The 24,334-nt window shown below is 37.3% G+C and overlaps 1 protein-coding gene across 1 annotated transcript in view; it reads left to right on the top strand.

The window, feature by feature from the left end:
- The window catches only part of NCKAP5 (NCK associated protein 5), a 331,504-nt gene that overhangs the window by 208,453 nt on the left and 98,717 nt on the right, over positions 1 to 24,334 (top strand). Inside the window, exon 6 of the mRNA XM_062498376.1 lies at positions 7,731 to 7,880. Within this exon, the coding sequence (XP_062354360.1) occupies positions 7,731 to 7,880 (150 nt within the window). The remainder of the gene's footprint in view (positions 1 to 7,730; positions 7,881 to 24,334) is intronic.

Below are 24,334 nucleotides of genomic sequence, written 5' to 3'. Positions count from 1 at the left end.
TGTTCCCTGGCACTAACAAAAAAATTACCTGGTAATGGAATAATACACCAGTTGTTTTGCTTCCTAATCCCCCAGGTAACTTCTTAGGTCACTTAGGTAACTTAAGGTTAGCTTCTGCAATTGTGCTTATGGTGAGAACTAGTCAGTTAATATGCTGATCTCATTCCAAAATACTATGGAAAGAAAATTGGCTTATTTCTAGCAACTTATATCCAGAGTAAATTTTTTTGCCTTAATTGCTCTTACATAAAATTTGATGAATTTGAATTTCAGAAAAGTTTGGCTTATTTCTACTTCAGTCAAAGGAAGGTATTTTAGTACTGTAGCTTTAGCCAAGTTACTATAATACCTACAAACTGCTTCACAAAAGTTTAAATGCTACATACAGGTTTCCTGGAAGGAAAGATTATTACTTTAAGTATGGTACTATAATGAACCAATACCTGAGAATACCTGCATGAAAAATCACACTGAATATTATTCTCCTATTACCTTATACACATATATGAAAAAGGAGCAGCTTCTTAGAGCAGTTCTTTTTTCCTGCTGGTAACTTTGCTGATCAATGGAACTGAAGGTTTTCCTTTTGAGGAGGAAGCAGGAGCACGGTGAGCTCCTGGACACTGCCCTGGTGCTGCTGCACCTGACACCTGGCCTGGCAGTCACCTGCAGAAAGCTCAGTCTCTGATTCTGGCTCTGACAGTGCTGGACAGTGCTGTTGGTAATGGGAATATCCATTGACTACGGACAGGAGCTGGCACTGGGACGTGGGGACAAGAAATTCCATCTCCTCTTGCTGGTCTGAGGAGTACACTCCATCCTCAAGTGCACTCTGAAGGTTTTCTGCTCTTACGCTCCTTTCTGATCTGAACTTTTTCAAAAGAAATATATGTTTTTGATGCTTGGAACAGCCAATAAAAGCATCATTGGGAAATTTATTAATGCTACTGCAGAGCTGTTCAGCAGGGATGATAGCTTGTACTGGTGAGGAGTGTTCTGAGTGGAGAATAATGCGGAGTACATTTAGATTGATACGCGGGTGGAGGGAGGCACATATCAGAAACATAAAGTATGCACTTGGTCCTCTTATCCATCACAAGTATTTAATCTAGAGAACGCTGCTGCTCGCTCTGCTTACTTGGTAAGTGAAATCCAGAGATGAAAAAGAAGAATCTAATATGTTTTTCTGACAAGGTAATGTTAAATCATGAACAATTTGGGATGTTTCTGTAAACTTTTGTGATATGTTGCATTCCTTTGTTTTCCTTCAATTTTGGTCAGCTTGTTCTGAACAAAAGCTGTTAGCTAAACAAAAATATGTTATTATTACACTTACTGATGTGCTGTCTAAAGCAAAGCTATATTTTAGTCTCTCCTTCCACTGGGAGAAAAGAAAGCAAGAGAAAACAGCTGAATACATAGATAAAAGCAAGGAAGATAAAGCAGAAGTCATATTTGTAGCCTTATACTTAAAGATAATTTCAACTCCAAAGAATTTTAGTTGCATGTAATTATATATATATATACACACACACATATATAGTAACTTGTTTGCTCAGTTGTGATTTGGTTTGTGGTTTTTTTCTGGCCCAGGTTATTGTGTTTAATTGGATTCCCATTAAGAAATAAAGAAAAATATTGTTTTAAAAGTTGCATATGGAAAAGACATATTCAGATCATAGAGATATCTGTGGTTACTCCTGTACTGAGAATCATGCAGGACACAGTTACTTTACATTAGACTTAACATCTGTGTCTTTTACACATCTCGGGTTTTGCTAAATGAAATTGATTATAAAGTATATCAGAAGATACTGCAAATTTTCAAAGACTATAATTAGGAAAACAAGGTCATGGTAGGTGAAAAAGAGGAGCAAGGTGACACTGGAAAACAAATGTAAACTTACTGGAATATTAAGTCTGTAGTGCTTGCAGCAATTTCTGCCTTTTTTCAGCTTGTGCAGTCAGACTGAGCTGTTTGTGCATAGCTTGAGGCTGTTTTTTAAATGAAAGTACAAATAAACCCTCAACTACAGTTTTTATCGTCATCAACTGTCTAGAAATTCTAATTTCATAGTGCTCACAGTGAATAATGTTGAACCCTAGGAGGTCTGCACTGGAAAAGACATCGTCTAAGAATGCATCAAGATTGTAGACTGGTCTTGCAAGGAAAAGCATCCACAATTTATAAATACACTGTTGTGGTTTGAGTGCAGCTGGCAACCAAGCCCCACACCCCACTCCAGCAGGATGTGGAGAAGAGAATCAGGAGGGTAAAAGTGAGACAGCTCATGGGTTGAGAAAATAGTAGTTTAGCAATTGAAATGTTATAACAAAACAATAACAGCAAATTGTAATGGAAAGGAAACTAGCAAAGAGAAATAAACCCCAAGAAAGAGAAGTGATGCAAATGTAAACAACAGCTCACTCCCCACTGCCTGATGTCCAGGCAGTCCCTGGCCAATGGACCCTTGCCAGCCTTCCCCCTCCATATTGCTGAGCAGGATGCCATATGTTCTGGGACATCCCTTGGGTCACTTGGGGTCAGCTGTCCCTGCTGTGTCCCCTCCCAGCTCCCTGTGCACCCCCAGCCCCTCGCTGATGGGGTGAGGAGCACAAAAGGCCTTGGGTCCATGTAGGTGCTGCTCAGCAGTAATGAAATATATTGGTGTTGTCAACACTGTTTGCAGCACAAATCCAAAACACATAGCAGCTACTGTGAGAAAAAATAACTCTACCCCAGCCAGAAGCAGTGCAAACATAAACAATTCTGTGTATGGATCTGTAAATTGCAGTTTGGGTTTGGAGGAAGAGTCTGCCTGGATTATAGAAAGAGTGTTAGAAGTGTAGGTAGCATAGCCAGATCACCACATTCAATCACTGAAAGCTAAGGTAACTGCTCAGTAAATATCTTACTTAGAAGGTTCTGTGGAAGCTCTGGACATATCACAGAAAGCACCAAGTGTTTTGAGGTGCTGAGTTATCAGCATAGTTTGGGTTCCACATAGGCTGGATTCTTGAATGCCTGTTACCACTGCCTCTCTGTAAGAACAATTAATAGCTACATTGTGAATATTTTTCATTTCTTTCCTCAGTTAAGTGGTTATGAGCAATCATAAGCACTGTTTAATTATATATCTTACATATATTTTTATTTTTGGTTGATTAATGTGTGATTAAAGTGTGGATTGGAAAATTGCAGGCATGACTCTCAGAAGAATTTGAATTTGTAATCATTGTAAAATCTTTATCTCTAATAAATTTCAGAAGTTGAAGAATTAAAAGGAATCCAGAAAAGAGGATCCCACTCAGGCATCACGATCTCACACCCAAAATTGAAAGAGATCTTTTTGTACTGGAGGGATCCTTACTGCATTGCATCTGAAAAACTTCACTTTTCTGAAGGACTTGTGTATATCACATGAAAATGATCTTTAGCTTCTACAAGCAAAAATATCATCCTTAATTATTACTTCTCACTTTCCAGATAAACAATTCATGTAATCCAACATTCATTGGGCAAAATAGCATTTCAAAGGTGTTGGTATTTTTTAATTCTTGTTAGGTTCAATCAGATTTTTGTCAGATGCTTGTGAAAGAGTGCTTGTTTGTAATCAGTGCTCTAGATCCCAGATCCAGTTATATCAGTATTAGATTATGCTGTCTTGTATTATTTTAGCCACTCGTCCAGTGCCTAATCATAGTTTCCACTGTAAAAAAAAATTCTAGAGTAATCTTTTCCAGCTGCTTTTTTTTTTCTTTTTGTCTTCTCACATTTACTGTTCTTGGTTTGAAATTTTACAGCTGCAAATTGAAATAATTTGAAGTGAGCTCTCTTTTTTTCTCTCCTTTTCCATGTGTGTATGTGTGGCATCATTCCTAGAAGGAAGAAGACAAGGCAAAGGACAGAAAACTAGTGGTACTACCAATAAAACTTCTAAAGTAACGTAATTTCTGAAATAATGATTAAGAAATAGCTGGCTAAGTTTCCCTTCGACACTTTTCTCTTCCCTGAAAAGGTGACAGTTCTTAGAGGAAAGACATTCCAGTGAGTAATTGTTAGGGTTAGCAGCCTTTTGCCTTTCTTGGGATGAAGAAACAGGTAATTTCTGAAATACAAAGTCTGTTCTCTTATCTTTTGAAAGCTTCTCTATGATCTTTTCTATCACTGTATTTACTCCCTGTTTATCAACAGTGAGTACACTTTCTTGTTCAATATTCTGAAAGATAGGTGGAAGAGAGAAAAAATTTGCTTTACATTCCACATATTGCAGTAAATTGTCATTTGCAATTTCAGGTGGATTTCCTGCTATCTTAATTTATTGTTCTTACTTTATTTATTAGTGGAAAGAGGGAATATTGTACTGCTCTTTCCTAGCTCAGCTAACTGAAATCCAGCTGCCTGGTAAGTCTCAGTCAGGCCAGTGCATGGTACAGCTTCATAGATCAATGTCTTCAGTGATTTATATATTTTCACTGATCCTGGAGAGCTTGCCATTCTTGGGCTGCAGGGACTTTTCCCATCCCTTGTTTTCTATTTGTCACAAGGCCCGTGGTGTTTCATCAAAGGGTTCATCATCAGTGGACTGCTTGTTTGATTTATGGAGCAAACTGAATACTTAGAAATCATGGTCAGGGCAGGATGTCATTTACGATTTGCAAAATACTTTTGGTTTCAGAAGAGCAATGACAGTTTAAACCAGCCTGAGAAGCTTACACAGTGTGGGACTCAGATGTAAGTTTCTCATTAATTTCTGTGGGAACAGGTCTACAGTGAGCAGCATAATCCTAGTTTCAGTAAGATTTGAATTTTTAATATTTTTATTGTCTCTTTGTTGACACAAAGATCAGCCTTTGCTGCAGAATTCTCATCAGGCTGCTGTGTTTGCATCCTCTCATGATACAGACATGTATCTTAAACTCATGGGTCTGGGGAGAACCAGAGCAAAGTTATTAGTTACTGCTTTTTTCCTTTTTTTTTTTTTTTTTAATGGCTGTTTTACTTCCAGAACAACATTTCCATCTTTTACCTTTTTTCCCAGAAATTAAACTGCACTGATACTGATCAGCAGGACAGCACTTACTCTGCCTTTGCTGGGCTTTGGACCTGGGGAAGATTTTGTGATTCAGTTTGAGCACAGCCTGCCTGTGACTGAGCAGTATGTGAGGCACAAGCAGAGACTGCTCAGGAGTGGCAAAAGATGCTCTTTAATTGAGATAACACAAGAAGTGTAGGACTCCAGGGAAAAAGGAGTAAGCTGCTTTACCCCATTGTTTGCTGCCTTCAGCATGCTCACTCCAGAGCCCTCTGCAGGATTTGACCGACATCCCACAGGAGATGCACATTTCCTCTGGCAGATCTCTGCCCCCTCCTTCCTCCCCCACACTCAGCTGCCTTTGAGAGTAACAGATTTTGAACACTCAAGAGGTTTCTGTCATTTCACAAGGCTTTTTCATCCTCCCTCTTTAGGGACTTGACTTTTAGCACAAAGGGTGCTTTACAAATACCTGTTTGCTTTCTGGAGTGTGGATTTCCCACTCTACCCTCACTGGACATCCCCCAGATGGAGCTGGTGAATGTGATGGGGCAATGCCCTCAGCACATGGCATTTCTAAGCACAGTTTCTAAGGTTAGAAGTGTTTTCCTCTGTTCTGCACTTTTTTCCATGGCTGAAATGCTGAAACTCATTTATTATTGCCCAGTAGTAAACTACTTTTGCAACTATGTGAGCTGTACTTCAACACTCAGGCAGGGGTAACAGCAGTAAGTGTCATGAAGTATTCAAGTGCACATCATAGTAAAACAGGATGTGTGTTCCTGATTATGCCATTAGTGTGCAAAGTTCATCTAATTCTGTAATTAGAAGATGAACAGGTTACTTTTTTATATGGCTGGGATTTTCTCTGTGAGAAGTATTACTCCACTTTCTGTAATGAAATGTCATAACCTGTGCTTTGCTTTCTTCTACCTGTCCTTTGAAATTGCTGCCCTGAATTTGTGCAGGAAAGGTGACCCTGTGCATATGTTTATTGTTTCCTCTGTTGTTAGCCACATCCAATTCATGCCACATTCCCTCCTAAAATTAATAGTTTGTATTTGAATTGCATCAGAGATATACCTTTGTCATTTCTTTCCCCTGAGTTCATTGGAGTGTTTTATCTCAGTGTACTCCTTAGGGCAACTTGAAGCAAAAATGGTTTAATGGCTCTTTTACAGATACTTGATTGTAGCATCAGTGAGTAGCAAGCACAAAAAAAACAAAGCCCAAGTATTATATTTATGGTTCCTTTGTGATCAGGGTAGTAGTAATGTTGGAAACCTGATGGAATGGCTGTTTGACATCTGTGTTGTGGGGCTCAGAGATCTTTGGCTCTTTGGAGGTCTTTGCTTCATGGTTTGTCTAAGGGTGTTCAGTAATTAAGTCCATATTGTATAAAACTAATTCTTGATTAAAGTTTTAATACAGGAATAGTCAATTTATAAGCTAGCTAGTATTTTAAAAAGACATGGTTGTGAATGTGATCAGACTGCTGATTTTTAATTCAGTTACCTATATGGGGTTTAGTTAAGATAATGCCTTGCTATTAACTATCAAACAGTTATATTTGCACAGTTATTCAAGCTGGATCAGTTCTTCATGAAAATGCACACTTTTATGCTTAGAAAGAGTGCATGATGTGTAGTAGTTATGGAGAAAGCATCTCAGTTATGGGGTAACTCAAAGATCATGAATGTCTGAGCTTTTGTACATAATTATCAGAAGCAAGCGAAGAAGACTAAGATGCTCATTGAAGCAATTCTCTAGATTGGTTTTGACACCCAGTATTTAATGTTGATTTACCTCACATTTTCCATTCTCAATCTGCTCATGAGTTGCCAGGCAGCATCTGCTCATGCAGTTAGAGAAGGTTTGCAAGGTAGAGCCTGTCCCTCCTGTGTTGTGCTCTGATCATGGTTCATTCTCCACATCTGTGGTTGTGCTCTTTTTTCCCCTTATTCTTGCCTTCTCATTTTGGGCTATGTTTTACATTGCCTGCTTGTAGTCTTGGTGTTTTCTTTCTCTATCTCACTCTCTCTGTGGACAGAGAGCTTGGAGAGATAATTGTTGGAGGTAGCAGGATTCACTGTTCAATCCTGTAATTTCTACAGACCTCAGCAGCTGCAGCTGATAACTCAGGCTGGCTCACTAGAAATAGACTGGGGCACTTCTGAAAGTTTTGTTGTCACTCTCATTCTCTCCAGTTATATACTAGGCAGATCTTAAATCAGTATTCATCTGATAGCAGCTTGATTCTCAGCCCATTATGTAATAATTCAGATATTAGCTGTAGATAGAGAAAGGTGAAATATGTTATGCATGTACATACATTAGCTTTTCCTCAATAAACTGCTTTATCTCTGAGTGGCAAAATGCTACCATTGAAAGCTGGTATGTTCAATGTTCATTGCAACTTTTAAAGAAGAAAATGGAAGTTATTAAAGAAACGATGAGTTCTCCTTTTTACGAATCTGAAATAGATGTAGCAGTTAGGTTGTGCATACACTTGCAGAATTGGCATAGCATGTGTCACAGACCCTTCATGACTCCACTTATTTAGTACTGTAATCATGTCACTAGCAACTTCCTCTGTCTTTTTTTTCATTCATATACAAGGGAGAATTGGAGATATTTGCATAGTTAACTTCATTTGCACCTGTGAGTAATGACATTTAAAAAAAATCATTTCAGGGAAAGCTGTCAGAAGACAGTAGGAGATGTAAAGAAGGCATGGAAAAAATTTGCACACTGGCAGATGAAGATTCAAGAAGTGAAAGCAGCAGCACTGAGGATGAAAAGGAGAAAACAAAATTGCTCTTGGAGCGTTTGAAAGCTCTGGAGGTAAGAAGCACAACAGTTTTGCACAAAAAAATCCACCCTTCCTCTTGCCTCATTCATTTATTGGCACTGAATCACCCTTTAGTATTAATCTAATCTTTCACAGTTCACCTGGTTTCATGTTATGGGGTATTTTTTTAGAATTCATTTACCAAGGATGAACAAGAAGCTTAGAACCACTAAAAGATTCTTCTCTAATGCTGAGCATCACGTATCTTTAAAAGGAACTTAATACATTATTTTAATTCCTTTGAGACCATTTAACAAGAAAAATTGGATTTACTCGTTTTGTTTCAATTATTAATATTGCAAGAGTAATATAGGTGGTTTAACAACTGTCATAAAACTAGTTTTGTTCCAGTGTACTTTATTGCTCAGTTTTTAATTGCTGGACTGCTTGCTTGGGAGAGCTCAGGCCTTTTATCTGCTGGACTGTGGAAAATCTATTTCCTTGTAGACCTCATGGAGAAATGCACACTACATTTTAAGTGCATTTTTGGAAAATTAGGGTCTAGGCAGCCATGGACAAGTTGCAGGTAAAACTTTGACCACAATATACATGAACTTATTTTGTGCTCCTTGATGGAAGCATGGGCTTCAATGTCTATGTAAAAATAAGACTGGACCTTTTAATCTAATTTTTAACTACTAGAAAGTCATATTTTTCACCTTTCTAGTGTTTCCTCCCTTTTCTTCTTTTCAAGCATCTGTGCAGCATTATAGGTATGGGTAAATGAATGCCTTAGAATGATCTGAGTGGCATTTTGCTTGTGTAGGGTATTGGTAGACAATAGAATTTTCACTGGCCGTATACATATTTTTTTAAGTGTGAAAGCCCTTTTACATGATTATTTTTGGGTTGAGTTGTACTATTATAGAGTAAAACTCTGTTTTCTTGAGCACTTTGTTAACAAAGTAAGATATGAACAGTTACAATCAATCCTGTTTGGATCTAAATACAGGATCTGAAATCTCAAAGGTGTAGGCAGTCTCTGCAATTTTACTTTAAAGCCTTAGACTGTAAAATAAACATATGTAATATTAAATAACTCTAATTTTGCCCTGGGGAGAAAAAACATATGCTTAAGTTTTTAAGACAGTAAAACTCTAAAAAATATGTGCAGTTTAATATATGCTATTTGTTGATAGAGAATGATTGTAGGTTCCTTGTGGTATTTATTTCCAAAACATTCATGATTTCTGTTTGCTTTGCCTCACTCTTAATCAGTCTGTGTGACATTTACAGTTCTTTCTGTCCTCAGTTGGTATGGAGGTGTTCAATAATGTCCCAGCCTTTACCAGGTGTGGCAGATTGCCCAGGTATAAAATGTAGCACTGAGGACAGGCAGGATCTGGCTCAGGAAGGGCAGTGGAGACATCTCCCCACTGGTGTTGGTGTTGTGCAGAGGCTTGTTCAAAACCACGTATTAGGGAGTGCCAGTACTTCAAGGATTAATCTACATAAGTAGAGTAAGGAGCTATCAAAGTAGAAAGACGAACTCCAGGGCCAACATTAATTGTGATCCAATATAATCAAAACAAAGTGTTCTTAACTGTGTGTTGCTTAACATTATGTATTTTTGCTGTATTTTCCTCTTGAAGAATATATATTGCAGTGTCAAGGTTTATTATGGTTTATTAATTACGAGACTTTTTTAAAAGTTGTATTCAGTTAGCTGTTCTAAATCTTTATTATTTTCAGACTAATTATTCTAAATATTTTATTAGCCTATCTAGAAAGGAACAAAAAATTACTGTTTGTTAGTTTTTTGTGCTGTGGGTGTCAGGATCTTTAATCTTACTTTACATGATTAGATGTTATTGAATTAATCAAATCAGAAAGGCTAATAAAGTGCTTACTAGAGTTGGTCCTCCATCTGTGCCCTCTAGAATCTGAACACTGCCTGTAAACAGAAGCTGTTGAAAGTTATAGTCAAAGTGTGTGACCTAATCCATTAGTGCCTATTAATGTAATTTCATTAATATCATCACTGGTAAGAAAGCTTTTGATATCTCTTCCTATTAGTTTGTTACTCAACTGACAAGCTGGTCTGTTAGGGCATTGTAGAATTATTTCATCCTCTTCCTCTTCAGCTGTGTTCATTGTCCTGTTGCTTGGGTGAGTTTCTCTTAGAGTCTCTACATAGGCACATGTACTACAAATTTACATTTATACACATGTATATAAGTGTATTTGACAGTGCACATCTAAGGAAAAGCCTACACAAGTGGTGTGAAGTTTTTATTCTATAAAAGTTTAGATCCAGCAGGTATTTTTTTTTTTTTCTGGTTAATACCTTCTCTTGGCTGCTCACATAAAAAGTTGGGTAAATCAGAACTAATTTTTCAGTGAATGAAGTACCAAAAGAGAAAGGCTATCCACCAGCTCAGGGATAAATGGGTAGCTCCTCCAGATAGATGTACAATATCACAGATTATTTAGTTTCTTTTGTTTGGAATGTCCATATGGGAAAATAATTCCTGTTTCTATACATAGACCAAATTGTTTCTGTCCTTCCTGGACTACTGATGTTGTAGATGTGAGGTACATGGGGGTTTTCTTAAGGAGTTGCTGTGAATGGGATAAAACCTCTAGTTATCCTGGTCAGTTGGATTTGGAGCAGGAAATCTTAAGAATGAGAAAAGGGTCAAGGCTTCATTTTCACAGAAAACTTTCTTTAAATAGCTTCCATATCATGGGAGTTGTATTTAAAATGTCTTCCTTTTTTTGCTGTCAAATCTATCACCAAATAAATTTCAGTAATACCTTTTGTGTTTTATTAACTACTGTTTATCCTAGAGATTTTCTCACTGAACAGTACAAATCAGTATAATAAAGTATCTTTGTAGTCAGCCCAAGTGAAAGCTAACATATACTTTGATAAGAGATATCTACACATATTCTCCCATTGCTCCTCTTGCCTATAATTTTTTTTTGCATCCTATATCATTTACAGCAAATTCTATTTCCACTCTACTGACTGATAAATACCATACATTTCTAATCAAATGAAACAGATGACAAATAAAAAACGGTTCACACCATCTTGTGAACCATTTGACATAGTTGAAATTAATTGTGATTTCCTGGATATCAAAATTTCTTTCTTTCAGCATTTTTAGTTGGCTGCTCTTGAAATGCCATTTAATTTACTTCAGTAGTTAAGATCAAATGCCTCTAGCTCTTACAAAGAAAAAACCCATTCTCTGATATCTTCTCTGTGTATTTGGAGTGCTGCAAAAAATGAAATATTAATGAAATATGGTGAATAGCATATGAACTCCATGGTGGAATTGCTGCTTTTTTAATTCTGCTTTCATCACCAGAAGAATTGATTTTTTTAAAATTGTAGCCAGAAATATGCAAAAAGTATAATTTTTTCTGGACATGCATCAACCCCCCATAAAGCTATTACAGATTATTTCACCATTTCCACAATTAGAGTAAAACAATAATGTTATGTTTCCAAAGTCACATACATACAAGTTGGAGATTTTTCACAAAGCTTTAATTTGCTCTCTTGGGTATGTTAGGTGTTATATGGATTTTCATTTCAAAATTGTCTACTGTTTCTTTTTTCCAGCAAGAACAATTTACACATTTGCAGTTCACAGAGGGAAGCTTTAAGAATATTCTATATTAGACAAACAGTGTCTGCAAAGGCTTAAGAATGTCCCAAAGCTTTGTTATTCAATATGGATTTAGGGGTTCTCTGCCCCAGTTTAGCCTCAAATGACTGAAATGCAAGCACCAAGCACCTGCATAATTGCAAGTGATTTAAACTGATATACAGCATTAATGTCAGTCTTAATCTAAACATGTCTGTAAAAGCTATAGTTACTTTGATTTTGAAAATTTAATCAGTGATAAATACTGTGTCAGCTTTGAAGGCTTATTAAAGTCTGTCATTTGCACAGACGTTTATGCAGGGAGGGTAATTCAGTATGAATTAGCTGTGTCTGACTGTATGAAATGTTCCAGCTCCTTTGGACGTCCTTCTTTACAGCTGTGGTAATGCAACTTGCTGAGAAAGTATTTGCTTTTGGCTGCTCAGGAAGTGACTGGGACAGTGCACAGCTAACACCTTGTGAAAACCACAGTATTTGCATTCAAAATGAAATAAGCACGGGCAACAAAGAGGAGGTTCCCCTGAGTGTCCCCTTCCCCAGCTGCAATGGGCACAAGTTCTTTTAGCTACAAAAAATACTGATTGAGGGCTGCCCCCAGCCTTGCATTTTCCAGCAAACCACTGGGGTAGCATTAGATTGTAACCTTGAAGTTATTGAATGAAAAGTCTAATTCACGTGTGAAAATCTCATTGCTTGCGGGTGAGTGAGACTCAATGAAAGTTTCAGTAAATGAAGTTGCAGTAGAAGCAGTATCTGCTGGGGTAGAATCATGAAACCACTCTAATTTTAATTAAAGAATTTTGCCCTCTTACCCTTTGCAGTTTATCATAGAAAGATGTGTTTTGCTTTAATAAATTGAGCTTTGGGAGAAAATTCACTCAGGATAATAAGCTAGATGTTAAAATATATTAGAGGAGTAATTTCCCTTGTATCATCACCATTAAACAAATGAGGAAGTATGTAAAGTATTTCCGATATTATGTTTTTACTACTCTGCCGAAGAAGAAAGATATGATAGCAATGAACTATGAACTATAAAAAAGAATTATGAGAAGGGTACATAATTCCTCTGGGTAGATTGAGAAGATAACTTTGAATGGGATGCTGCTGTATTTTGTTTTGCTTTTCATTTTCTCCTCTTTATTTTTATTTTGTTGATTTTCCATATACTGCAATGTAAAATGATAAGAAATATAATAATTATTTTCTTTCCTGTGGAAAGAAACACACCATGTGCAGAGGCAAAGAGCCCGAGTTTCTGAAAATATCTGTGAGGAAAAACTTCTTGTTTACTGAAAGTCAGCCGATTCACTGGTGTATAGGAAATGTGAATCACTTGACTTAGATGCATAGAAAAATCATGAAATGTTTAAGTGTTTTGTAGCTACATTCTAAAAATTTTGTAGCAGCCAGTCTTGCTCCAGCCCACGTGTTTAATCCAATTCAGCCAGAAGCCTCTTCTTAGCCCAGTGCCTTGGCCATCCACATGACTACATTCATTATGCTGATTTGTCACCAAAGACCAACCTACTTAATTCTAGTTATTGGATTATTTTACTTTTAAATCTTTTCAGTAGGATACTTTTATAATTAGTTTTCTGAGCTGTGCTGAAGAACTCTTTTGTTTTTCATAGTGAGGGATCAGACAATGAGGCAGGGAAAGTCTTATTTCCAAACTTACACAGTGGTTGATAATGAATCAGCACAGAATTGCATCACTGCTTTCAAAAACAGCCCAGTTTATTCCAGCTCTTTCCAGATAACAATATTGGCAAACTGTTTCAGCTTTCCAATAACTGAGAAAATTTTAAATTAAAACTGGTCAAGTACAGCAAGCTGAAGGTTTTCTATAACCTGTTGATTCTTGAGCTCATCTTCTGTAGGCCCTCAGTGGCTCAGCTGGTCTTTGGGAAACAAATCTCATAGCTGCTACCTGTTTCTCCTTGCCTTTGTGCCCTGGGTTGCTCTGCTCCTGCTGTCTGTCCTCACCTGCTGCAGCTGAAGTCCTCAAAATCATGTCCTTCCCAGATGTTTGTACCCCTCCTGCCAGTTCACATCTTCCACCCTGGCTTTTCCAGCCTCCCACAAGGATGTGAAGCTCCATAGTTGGCACAGAGTTATCTGTTGGGATGTTACTGGAAATAATATCCTCATGGATGAGGTCTAACAGAAACCTCTCCTGGGCAGACAGTTCAATTAAGTTAGTATGTGGTGAGTATTTAAGAGAAAAGGATGTATTTCTTGCAGACATGTAAAATATTTATCTTTCTATTTTTTTCTCTCCTTTTATTTTTTTTTTCCTAAGCCAGTTGAAATTCATGGCAGTTTCTCTTTTGGCACAGAAAAATCAAGATGATCTAGTAGGGATATGAATTTATAACAGGGGTGTTGAAAATAGCTCAGCCCACTGGATGTAAGAAGAACTGTCCAGATTTACTCTGTCATTGCTGGAACCACTTCCTGCTATCATTAGAGACAGACTTCTGATCCACTGTTCACCAAACAGTTCCATCTCCTGGAATGGGAGACTGCCTTGATGAAAATAACTGTACATTAAGGCATTTTCTCCATGGTGCAAGGGGTATAGAGAAGGCCATGCTTATCTGCATTTTTCTCACTATTCTGTTAAATGAAAACTTAAAATGCTTTCTAAAATCAATTGTGGTGCTTCCTGGGAATTTTAATCTGAGTTACAAACAGTATTGTTTTCTTTTCTGAGTGAGTCTAAGGGAAGATAAAGGAATATCAAATTGCATCTCCTGTGACACACCATGGCAGTGGTTCAGAAGTTAAATGTTTTAAATGTTTTGGGTCACAACATGCAGACCTTGTGAGGTTTGAGCACATGTTGAAAAGGTAAAAGCTTCCAGATCAGCTCTCTGTTGTGTACTCTGAGATACCCAGAAAGCAGTAATATATTGAAATAAGCTAATTCAACCAAGTGCTCAACAGAGTATGCTTCAACTCTTATTCCTGTTCTGTTGTGTCTTAAAACAGCATTTAATTGTTTTAAGTGTGTCATTGTTTCATACTCCAACAAGTACTTGTGAATTTTGCTGTGTGTCTTAATTTTTCTCCTTTAGCCTGCTCAGGCAGTAAACAGGTTTTAATGAAAGTTACTTTGTAGCTTCAGTGCACATGGCACACATCAGTATATCCAAATGAGGTACAAGGCACATAGGCAAGGAGTGAGTAACTTGTGCTGTTCCTGATTTCTTCCTTCTCAAGGCAGGATGATATAGAATGATCTTTTCCAGGACAGTGAATCCAACATATTGCAGGTGGGAGAAAATGCAATATATGCATGTGTCTTATATGCATTTTTTTTTTTACTTCACATTAATATTTTAGTCAGGGTACTGAACTTTAGTTCACCTATAGTAGTGATTTTTTTCCTAAGTTTTGGTGCATGCTGTTGTAAAAATTATAAGTATACTATAGAATCCTCAGGACAATATATTCAGATCTAGAAATTTTATTGAAACAAATGAGAACATAGATAAGCACTTAATGTTCATTTTACCACAGCCAAATGAAATTAGATATGTTTTTTCTAAAAAGCAGGTAATAAATTATTTTTTTCTAGGATTTTCCAAGTTCTGGTCCAATGGTTCTGTTCTTACAGCTGTGTACCACAGAGAAAGCTCTCTGGTACTTAGCTGGCTGATATAACAAGTCTTTAAATAGTTCAGGGTATTGAGTATGGCCACAAGAATAATGATTTGGTGCCAGAAGGATCTGAGGAATAGGTGTAGTTGGTGAAGAAAAGGTAAGTCACAGAAGTCAAGGAAAATCATCTCGGTTTTATTAAAGCTGTCAGATTTTCTCTATTGTAATGAATGTTAACTGTATTCTGCACACAGTCCTTGCTAGGTTGCAGTGAAGAAATCTATTTCTGTCTGCCTTTTACAATCTAATGACAGTTTTTCAGTGCCCTTCTTTCCAAGTGTGGTGCCTTCTTGCAGATAACCAGCAGTTAATGTAACTTACCTTTTTAACAATCAGGCGTGTGGTGCAATTGAGAATCTGCTCTCCCCGTGCAATGGAATGAGATTTTCCATCACGGTGTTATAGATCTAGGTGGCTGTGTTTATCCTCACACATCCATCACTGTGGAGAGTGACACTCAGTAGTTTTTTAAATAGTTTCTCTCAGCTGTGCACTCAGGGCCTGGCTCTGCACAAGCCCTTTCTGTGAGCCTGCTCATTACTCACAGTGGCACTTGTTTCAGAGGAAAGCTTCTATGTGACAGCAGTTTTCAGACTCATGCCCTATATTTTTAATTTGCATACTAATGCATGCAATTTGGCTGACAGTAATGACAGTTCTACAGTTCATAAACTAAATAAATAGTTGCACTTCATTTCAAACTGATATTATTTTTAAAATCCTAGTATTCTATGGACGTTCTCCCCTGGCTGCAGAGGAAATCCCAATTAATTTACTTCAGCTGGTAGAGCTGAATCCCTTATAACTCTTTACTTACAACATAGTAAAATAATTTCTCTTTTAATTTCTCCTTACTAACCTTGAAAATTCTGACACAGTATTGAAGTCTTATGGTGATGCACTTTTTCTTAATTTGGCAGTGATTTATTTTTTGTTCACCTTGTAGAAATACAGAATTGGCGATTATAGAAGGGATTCTGGACAGGTATATTCACAATCAAACACCAGAATTAGGGGCACTCTGGTGAATTCTAACCTGTAAGGGTTGGCTCCTGTGTTGGGAAATGCTCAACCACACATGTTAAATCTGTATGATTAACATACTCTTTAAATTGGATATTCACTGGCTTTATTATACAGCTAATTTGATAGTTCACAGCAGAAAATACCCAAACGATTATTTTGAAGTCTGCTTTATCTGTCATGGTGACAAGCACAGATTTTAAGATTAGTTATAAATATATGTAGAGGATCAATAAATCAAATGTGGAATAGTCTGACATTGGTCCGTTATGCATGAAACTGATTTTTGCTGATGGTTCTGTAAATATCTGATTATCTCTAAGTAAGTGTTAAATTTCAGTATATATTCAAAAACACTACACATGGATTCATTATAGCCTCATGTGCATGGATGTGGATAGCTGCATGCACATTTTAGTGCACAATTGTCTCTTTCAGAAGATATTAAATGTTAAGAAGAGTTTTGTTTTTTCATAAGGACAGTATTTTTTTTCCGTTTGTTTTTGGTTCTTACTATATGTTTTCACATATTCCCCACCCCTTCCAGTTAAGTTGCCTTTCCCCATGTGGAATCAGATCCTCCAATTTTTTCACTTTAGGCTGAGCACCATTCCTCTGCTTCTCACATGGAAAAACAGGTCTGGGCCCCTTCTCTGCCCTTCAGGAATGTGCAGTTCTCACCTTCCAACACAAACCAGGAGCTGCCACTTGATCTTGCTGACCTCTGGGCCTTGTTTCCTGGGCAGGTGGAGATGTGGTTACCTTGCCTGGCAGGGCTCCCCATCTCCAGCAGGGATCTACAGGCACATAATGCCATCTAGAGGGCAGAGCTTCTTCCCTTCCCACGGGAGAACCTGGGATCCCTGCTGGCCTTCCATCACTTGTGGTGACAGTGCTCATTCATCTTTGTGATTCATGGTTTTCCTATTCCTCTTCTGGGTTTTGTATATTCAAACAAGGCCAAGACTTGGGAATTAATTAGGAGAAGTGCTCAATTGGTGATTACAGCTGCTTCCCTTTAATAAGCCTACAGGTTTCTTTCTTGTCTTCAGTCAAAAAGTCTATTCCTTCAGAAAAACCCTTCTGATTTTAAGTGTCCTGGGTCTTAAGGTTTAAGTTCTTCAGAAAAAAAATATTTTAAATAGAGGAAACAAGTAAGACATGGATTTTTCATTCAGCTTTTCATTAATCTCTAAGTAGGTACACACTGGCTGCTTTGCTAGACAAAATCCTCTGTAAAGTTATTGCAGCAACAGTTTCAGATCAATTGAGAAATGGGTGTGAGGGCTGTGCATCATGCTGTGTGTTTAAACAGAAGTTAAAGTATTTTCTTCTATTCTGTCCTGCTGCAAGACTTGGTTAGCATTTCTTTTAGGAGTTAATGGTGATCTGGAAATGAGTGAGGCTTCTCATCATGGGGCTGAAACAGCTGAAGTTTCTCCTTAATTGTCTCCAATAGCTCCTCTTTTTTCATCTCTTGAACCTGATGGAGTTTGCTTATTCAGACCTTAGACATGTCAGAGAAAAGTCTGTTGCATCCTCCTTGGTAATTTTCTTTAGTCCTATTTGATGTCATTGTACATTAGCTGCTGTTACCAATAATGACCATTATAAAATTCTTTTTATTAAATAACAAAGAGCGTTCTTTCTGTAACTTAAGTCTGATCTGTATCTCATAAAAAGGATTTTGTTAGACATTGTAGTGTCTCCCCAGTGCTGTGCAGAGATTACTGCTACACACATACATGCATAAATTTGATTCAATTAAGGTAGGAGGTGTGAAACAGAGAAAAAGGCTCTGTTGCAAGCTTTATAAACAGCATCATCTTTTTATATAATGCCCTGCCAGGCAAAGTAGTTCAGGTAGCAGAAGCAGTGTACTGCTTTCATTTGAGCTAATGAGCTCTTCTTGAGAACCAGAGTATTGGCCCCAGTAGAACAGAGAATGAGCCAGCTTTAGCAGATCTTTGCAGATAGCATTGACATAGCTTCACTTCTAAGGAAACAGTTTTGCCTCCTCTTGCTGTTGTTGCACAATACAGGTTTCTTTCCTTTCTGGTGATGGTCAACTTTATACTCTTTTGCTCAAATATTTTGCCCTGTGCAGTGACCCCAGGGTAACTATTCAAAATTTTACCCATTTAGAGGAGTAAAAATAGGTATTCTTAGTTCACTGTAGAAAATAACTTTGCTAGTATTAGGCAAAACTGTATTTTCACAGAGACATGGAATATAAATAAGAGATGAGAATTTCTCCTCTTTTTGAGCAAGTGATTTGCCTCGCTGGTGACATCTGCCAAGCAGGAATATTTCCCAACTGCAGGCCAATCTGACAGAGCAGTAATGTGATCAGCTCTAGGTATATGTGACATTGCACAGTATTTCATACATTGATTTACTTTTCTTCTTTTCTCTGCATTTTCCCTTTAGGCCAATTGATTAATCACTGATCCTGCTCTTGAATGGGAGCTTGGAATAAGATAACAACAACATTTCTTCATTTTTGATACTGATGTTATTATATTTGGCTATCAAATTTAGACATGTGAAGGTGGGTGCAGTTCCAGTGGCTGCACTTGAGCTGTGTTTAATTATGTGTGATGTGAATTTGGCTCATTCTGCAGACTAGGGCTGGGCTGCTGCTGTTGCTGTGCTTTTCATGCCTGAGCTTCTTACTGGGGCACCACTGAATCCCATACTTTGACCTAAAGTATGTGCCATATGAGACTGATTTTCAGCCAAACCTTGTCTTTTAAGAGCTTCTGATTTGCCACATTCTCCCAAACTTGTGGTCTAAGGCATTTCTTGGACTTCCTAAAACATAGTTTGCCAACAAATGTGAGTATGAAGAGCAAAATCTGAGACAAATTTCATATGCTGAAGAGCAAAGTTAAGTTAATAATTGAGAAAGAGTTTAATGTAACACAGTGGCACTTAACAGTATATAATTACAATAGGATTTGCTTTCCATGTAGCTGCTGGAAGATATATTTCTGTACAGGTTTCTTTTTTCTGTTTTCATAATGTACAAAGCTATAAAAATATCAGAGTAAAAAGATTCCTCTGGCACATGTCTTGTGTGCAGGAAAAAGTTCCCAATAGACCTCTTTTATTTTGGTATTGTGGGATACATTTTTGTCCTGGTAGTTGACTTTCTTAGGGCTTCCCTATTAATGTTTGAAGATATCCTGTTATAATTGCATGTCAGCCTTGGGAGTAGTGTAACAGGAGCAGATCCTCAGACTTGTGCTGTGTACATTTTGGGGAGTCACTCTGACTCCAGGTAAGCCCAGCAGCAGGTGGAGCTCCTCTTCCCATTTCCACTAAGAGAAACCCAGTCCATTGGATCCAACACCACAATGCAGTGTGAGCTGCAGCCTGGTCAGTGTGATAATCAGAAAAATCACTGGAAATGAGGACAATCACAGCACATCCAGGCCAAAAAGCTGATGTGGATGTCAGCCAGCTCAGTAGGAACTAGTTAGGATCACAATCAGATGCTGCCACATCAGACAGTTTCCATGGGATCCTTATCCCATCTTCTCTAAGTGAACAGTCTGCACAGGGCAGAATAAACCTAATAAACCTCTAATCAGCTGAATCTTTAGAAAGACAGAATTTGAGGCCTGGGCTGGTGTTCTTCTGGGCAAAATACAGTTGCTCTGCAAATTCACTCTAAAAGATTAAAAACTGAATAAATCAGAACTTTCAATTTAACAAATGTCAGTGCAGAAGCCACTTGTTGCTGTGTGGAGCAAGGAGCATTGCCCATTTCTTGCTGTGTGCCTGTAAGAACAAAAGAGAAAAATGTTCAAAGCTCTCAGGAGAAACAGGGTGATGTTTGCAAATAGAGTTTCATTTCAGCTAGCAAGGAATGAGCAGTAATTTTGTGATTCAGTTATTAGGAGTTGGCTAGTGGCTACAAAACAATTGCTGCACGTTATGTGGCATTTGATGCTCTCCATAACAGAGCACCAATACCTGTCCTGCTCCACTTGGCTCCACAGCTCCTTAGCTGGGAGGGACAGAAATCACTGAGGCCAAGAGACGTTCATTTTGAAATACCTGGGGAGGTTGACTTATGGGTGACTTCTGATGAAGAGAGTGGAATTGCAGGAAACATCGCCTTCAGGAATAACTCAGTGCTCCCATGTAGTTAAAACAGAAAAACTTGTTATAAATTTATGTTGTGAACTGTGAAACAGGCGACATTAATAGCTTATTGTGGTGGAAAGCTTTTAACTTGAAGTCTTTAAAGGAACAGAGTAAAATGATTCATCATAGGAGGAGGAAAAGAATATATTTTATATTTTATTATGTTTAAAAATACTTCATGGCAGTATCAATTAACGCCATCACATAATTTTTAAATCTATTGCATAGTACAATAAAGAAAAGTCATTCTTTTTCTCAGAATTCAAATTAAAGAAAGCTCAAGTGATATTTTTTAAAGTGGAAAATCAGTTGTATATTTTATTTTTTCCATTTCATCAAAGCTCATACATGTTTCTTTGGCAAAGGAAAAAAAAACCCAAATGATTTTCCCACCTGCATAGCAGACAACTGCTATGAATTTCCCATCACCCCACTAGTGAATGTGACATTCAAGTGTATGGAATTAGTGTTTTCCAGACTGTCAGTTTAAATAATTTTATTTCATAATTACTTTTGTTGAAACTAAATGAATGAACTTAGGATAAATAATTAGAAAAAAATATTTCTTGATAAATATTCAGCTTCCACTTTCTCTGAAGTCAAAGCAAAACATCTGTTGTTTTACCTTCCAGTGAGATCCAAAATAATTGGGTGTGGAATACATTTCTGTTGTAGGTTATCCGATAAAGGAGGACACAGAAAGCGGGAAGGCAGTAAAGCCTGAATATTTTGTTTCTATCATCAGCCCCCATGAACAAACTCAGTGGTGCAATTTCCTTGGGGGAGTGGAATGGGTCGGTGGCGAGGAGGTTGGTGTTGGTGCTTCTTGAAGATGGCGCCAAATTGAGCTCCAAATTTTTACTACTTGCTGTAATTTAATAGCAGCCCTTCAGTTCAAGTACATTGGGCAGCCTGGAAGCACCAGTTATAGCACTAAAGCAATTTTTGTTCCACTGACCTGTGAAATTCTATTTTATTTTCAGTCCAATATTATTAGAAAAAAACATAGAAAAGCTACTTTAAAGCTGCTCTTGATATATAGACTTTCTAGAAATTAATAAAATAAAATCCTGAATATACTTTGTGTAATCCTTGTCTTCCTGATACTTAATTTCAAGTTTTCCTACCTGTGAAGGCAGTTTGTCACTTGGTCTTCCTTTTCCACATCCACTTCCCAGTGCCAAGAATCAGCAGTAGCATTTTCTCTGAATATCTCAGAGACAAGAGGGGAAAAGTAACAAGTGTTACCTGCTGGGATAAAGTGGTCCAAACATTAATTTTCATACACAGATCTGAGATGCCCTATTCTTTTCAACCTCCCCATTAGATGAACCTTGAAGCTTTGAGTGCTACTCAGGTGTGGATAATGGAATCACAGCAAGTACAAAACTGTCAGTGTCAGTGAGCTCATGGTCAAAATTGCCCAGCTTTGAAGGATAACTCATTTACAGTAAATTCTGAATTGGCCTCCCTTATTACTTGAAAAACTGCCTTAAAATACATGAATGAGTTTTTCTCAAGATCTGAAATTAAAAATAAAAATAAATGGAACAACTACCTTTAAAAACCTTGAAAAAAAATGGTTGCCATATGTATAATTTCAGAAAGATTCAAAGCCAAAATTTAGCTTTTGGTTTCAGTGTCACTCCTAAATTTGATAAAAGTCTTCTCCACAATGCTTCCTTGCAAAGCAAATATTTTCTTCTGAAAATTACTGTATTTTATTGAGCTTCAGTGCTGTGTTTACAGATGGTTTTCAACTAATCTTTACTAATTTCTAATAATTACTATTTCAAAGACTTAGAGTTTCCCATGGCAGGAAAAACTGAAACAAATGCAACTGACCAAATCTGATATGATTGGCTCCTATAAGAGTTTTCAATGCAAAGATGCTTAGGTATGTGTTAATATTAAACACAAAATGCTATTTTGGATTTATCAAGTCCTCACCACTTGCCTTTGTCTGTGTTAATTTTAAGAATCTCAGTTTGACTTACAATTTCAGGATCTCAGACCTTTTTTCATGAACCAGGGATTTTTATTTCTTGGATAGAAGAAGTAACTGCCTGTGAATATTACATGGTGAAGCACAGTAAGTCTGCCAGAGTGAAATGCTCTCAGTTCTTGAGGAGAGCAATTCCATAAGGGAACAAATCACTTAAAACAAGAAGGGGGAAAAAAAGAATGGGATGGGAATCTCGGTGGGGCTTTTGGCTCTCCATGCTTTATCAAGTGTACATGTGTTATACAGCCCATATCTTTAACTTCAGGTAATACAGCTGTATGCTGGCTGTCTCTGCTTCTTCAGATCTCTTTTACTCCTTATGCTCAAAAAATGTTTTATATGGGATCATTTGGAAGAATTTCTTTTGGGGAAAAAAAGGGCATTCTTCATAATTTTAACCCATTTGTACAAAGGCCTGTATTGACAGTGCTTTAGCAGTAGAAGTGTTGAGAGTCTATTATTATCTCTGTAAATACAGGTAGAATTTACTGTTTTCTACAATTTGCATGCAGGTAAACATACAACTCTATTATTGATATATCTGTTAGTTGTAGCCTAGGTGATTATTTGCTTGAAGATAAGCTTGTGCTTTCAATGCAGTCTGTTTTGCTGGATCTATTCCTAACCTTCTTAAAATGTCAACTCCAAACATTTCTGTAGTGTCGGAAGGAAAATGTTGAAGGTTTTAAAGGCTTGTCATTCTTAACTACTTTAGAGTTCAACAAACAAAAAAACAAACAAACAAAAAAACAACAACAACAACAAAAAAGCTTAGTATTTCCATTCTTGGACCAGCTGAAAATTTCCAGTCCCAAATTGGTGTGTGTGGGGGGAACTATTTCACAGAGGAGTTCCTAGGAATATGAGGTTTGCTTTCGTCATTTTTAGAACGTTTTAGAACATTTTTTAGTCATTTCTAGAACATTTTTAGAGTAATTTTTCATCAGCAGGGTATCAATCTCATTTGGTTCTGGTTTGTTGAATCCTGAAGTTTATACATTTATCCAATATAAGTAGATTTGGAGGAATAAATTCAAGTTACACTCTTCTCTCCAAAGGGAGGCTTCCTCATTTAGGTTGGACACCCATTGTTTTGTCTTGTGTGAGCTGGGAAATGCTCAGCAGACAGCAAAAGCTTTCTGTGGTTATGAGCCCCATCCAGGACTGTGGGTGGGAGTCCCTCCCTACAAACTGCTAAAAATCTGCAGATAAATGAGAGAGTTCTGTGTTCTGATCTTTGACAGCATGAAATCAACACAAATTTTAAAACTGCTGCATAATTTCTGCTGTAAATTCATGTTTAAATACATGAATCTGTTCATCAATAATTGGTGAGGCATCGTAAGAAGCTGCATGGACCTTGGGCTGCTTTTTGTTTACAACAGTTAAACCCAAGGGTTTTTTGTAACCTTAAGTGGTTATGTTGCCTTCCTAATGTTGAATAAATATCTTCTGATTTCTAGCATACGTTAGAAGGTTGTACTGCTCTCTGTGAGTCTACAAACCCATGGGTTACACAGCTATAGCAGAGCATGTCCAGGGAGATTGACTGCTTTTGAGGTTTGATATAGTTTTGTAACAGTAAGTAATAAAAAAAAAAAAATTGTTGAAGTTGTGAATTGCAAGAATGATCCCCACCAGTGCTGCCCAATAAGGTTTAATGTGGCCTTTTTATAGACAACTGTAATTGACACTTGTATGGTTCTGTGTTTTATTATTTAATATCACATATGTGCTACTTCCATGATGTGTTTTAAGTTAATGGGAATTAAACACCAGCTGAGTATTTCAGATAAAATATGTCAGATGTTTTAAGTGGGGTTAAATGTAACAGACTATTAAAAAATAAAACAGAAAATTATGCTACTGAGAAGGCTAAGTGTTTGAAGCAAGGGTGAGAAGCCTGGCTGTCATCATATCACTAATTTTTTCTTTTTGGTGTGTTGGTTTGGTTTTTTTTCTCCCAACTCCATGA

This window comes from Cinclus cinclus, chromosome 9 (genome assembly GCF_963662255.1).
Source record: "Cinclus cinclus chromosome 9, bCinCin1.1, whole genome shotgun sequence".
NCBI lineage: Eukaryota > Metazoa > Chordata > Aves > Passeriformes > Cinclidae > Cinclus > Cinclus cinclus.
This window is presented reverse-complemented; position numbering and strand designations above follow the sequence as displayed.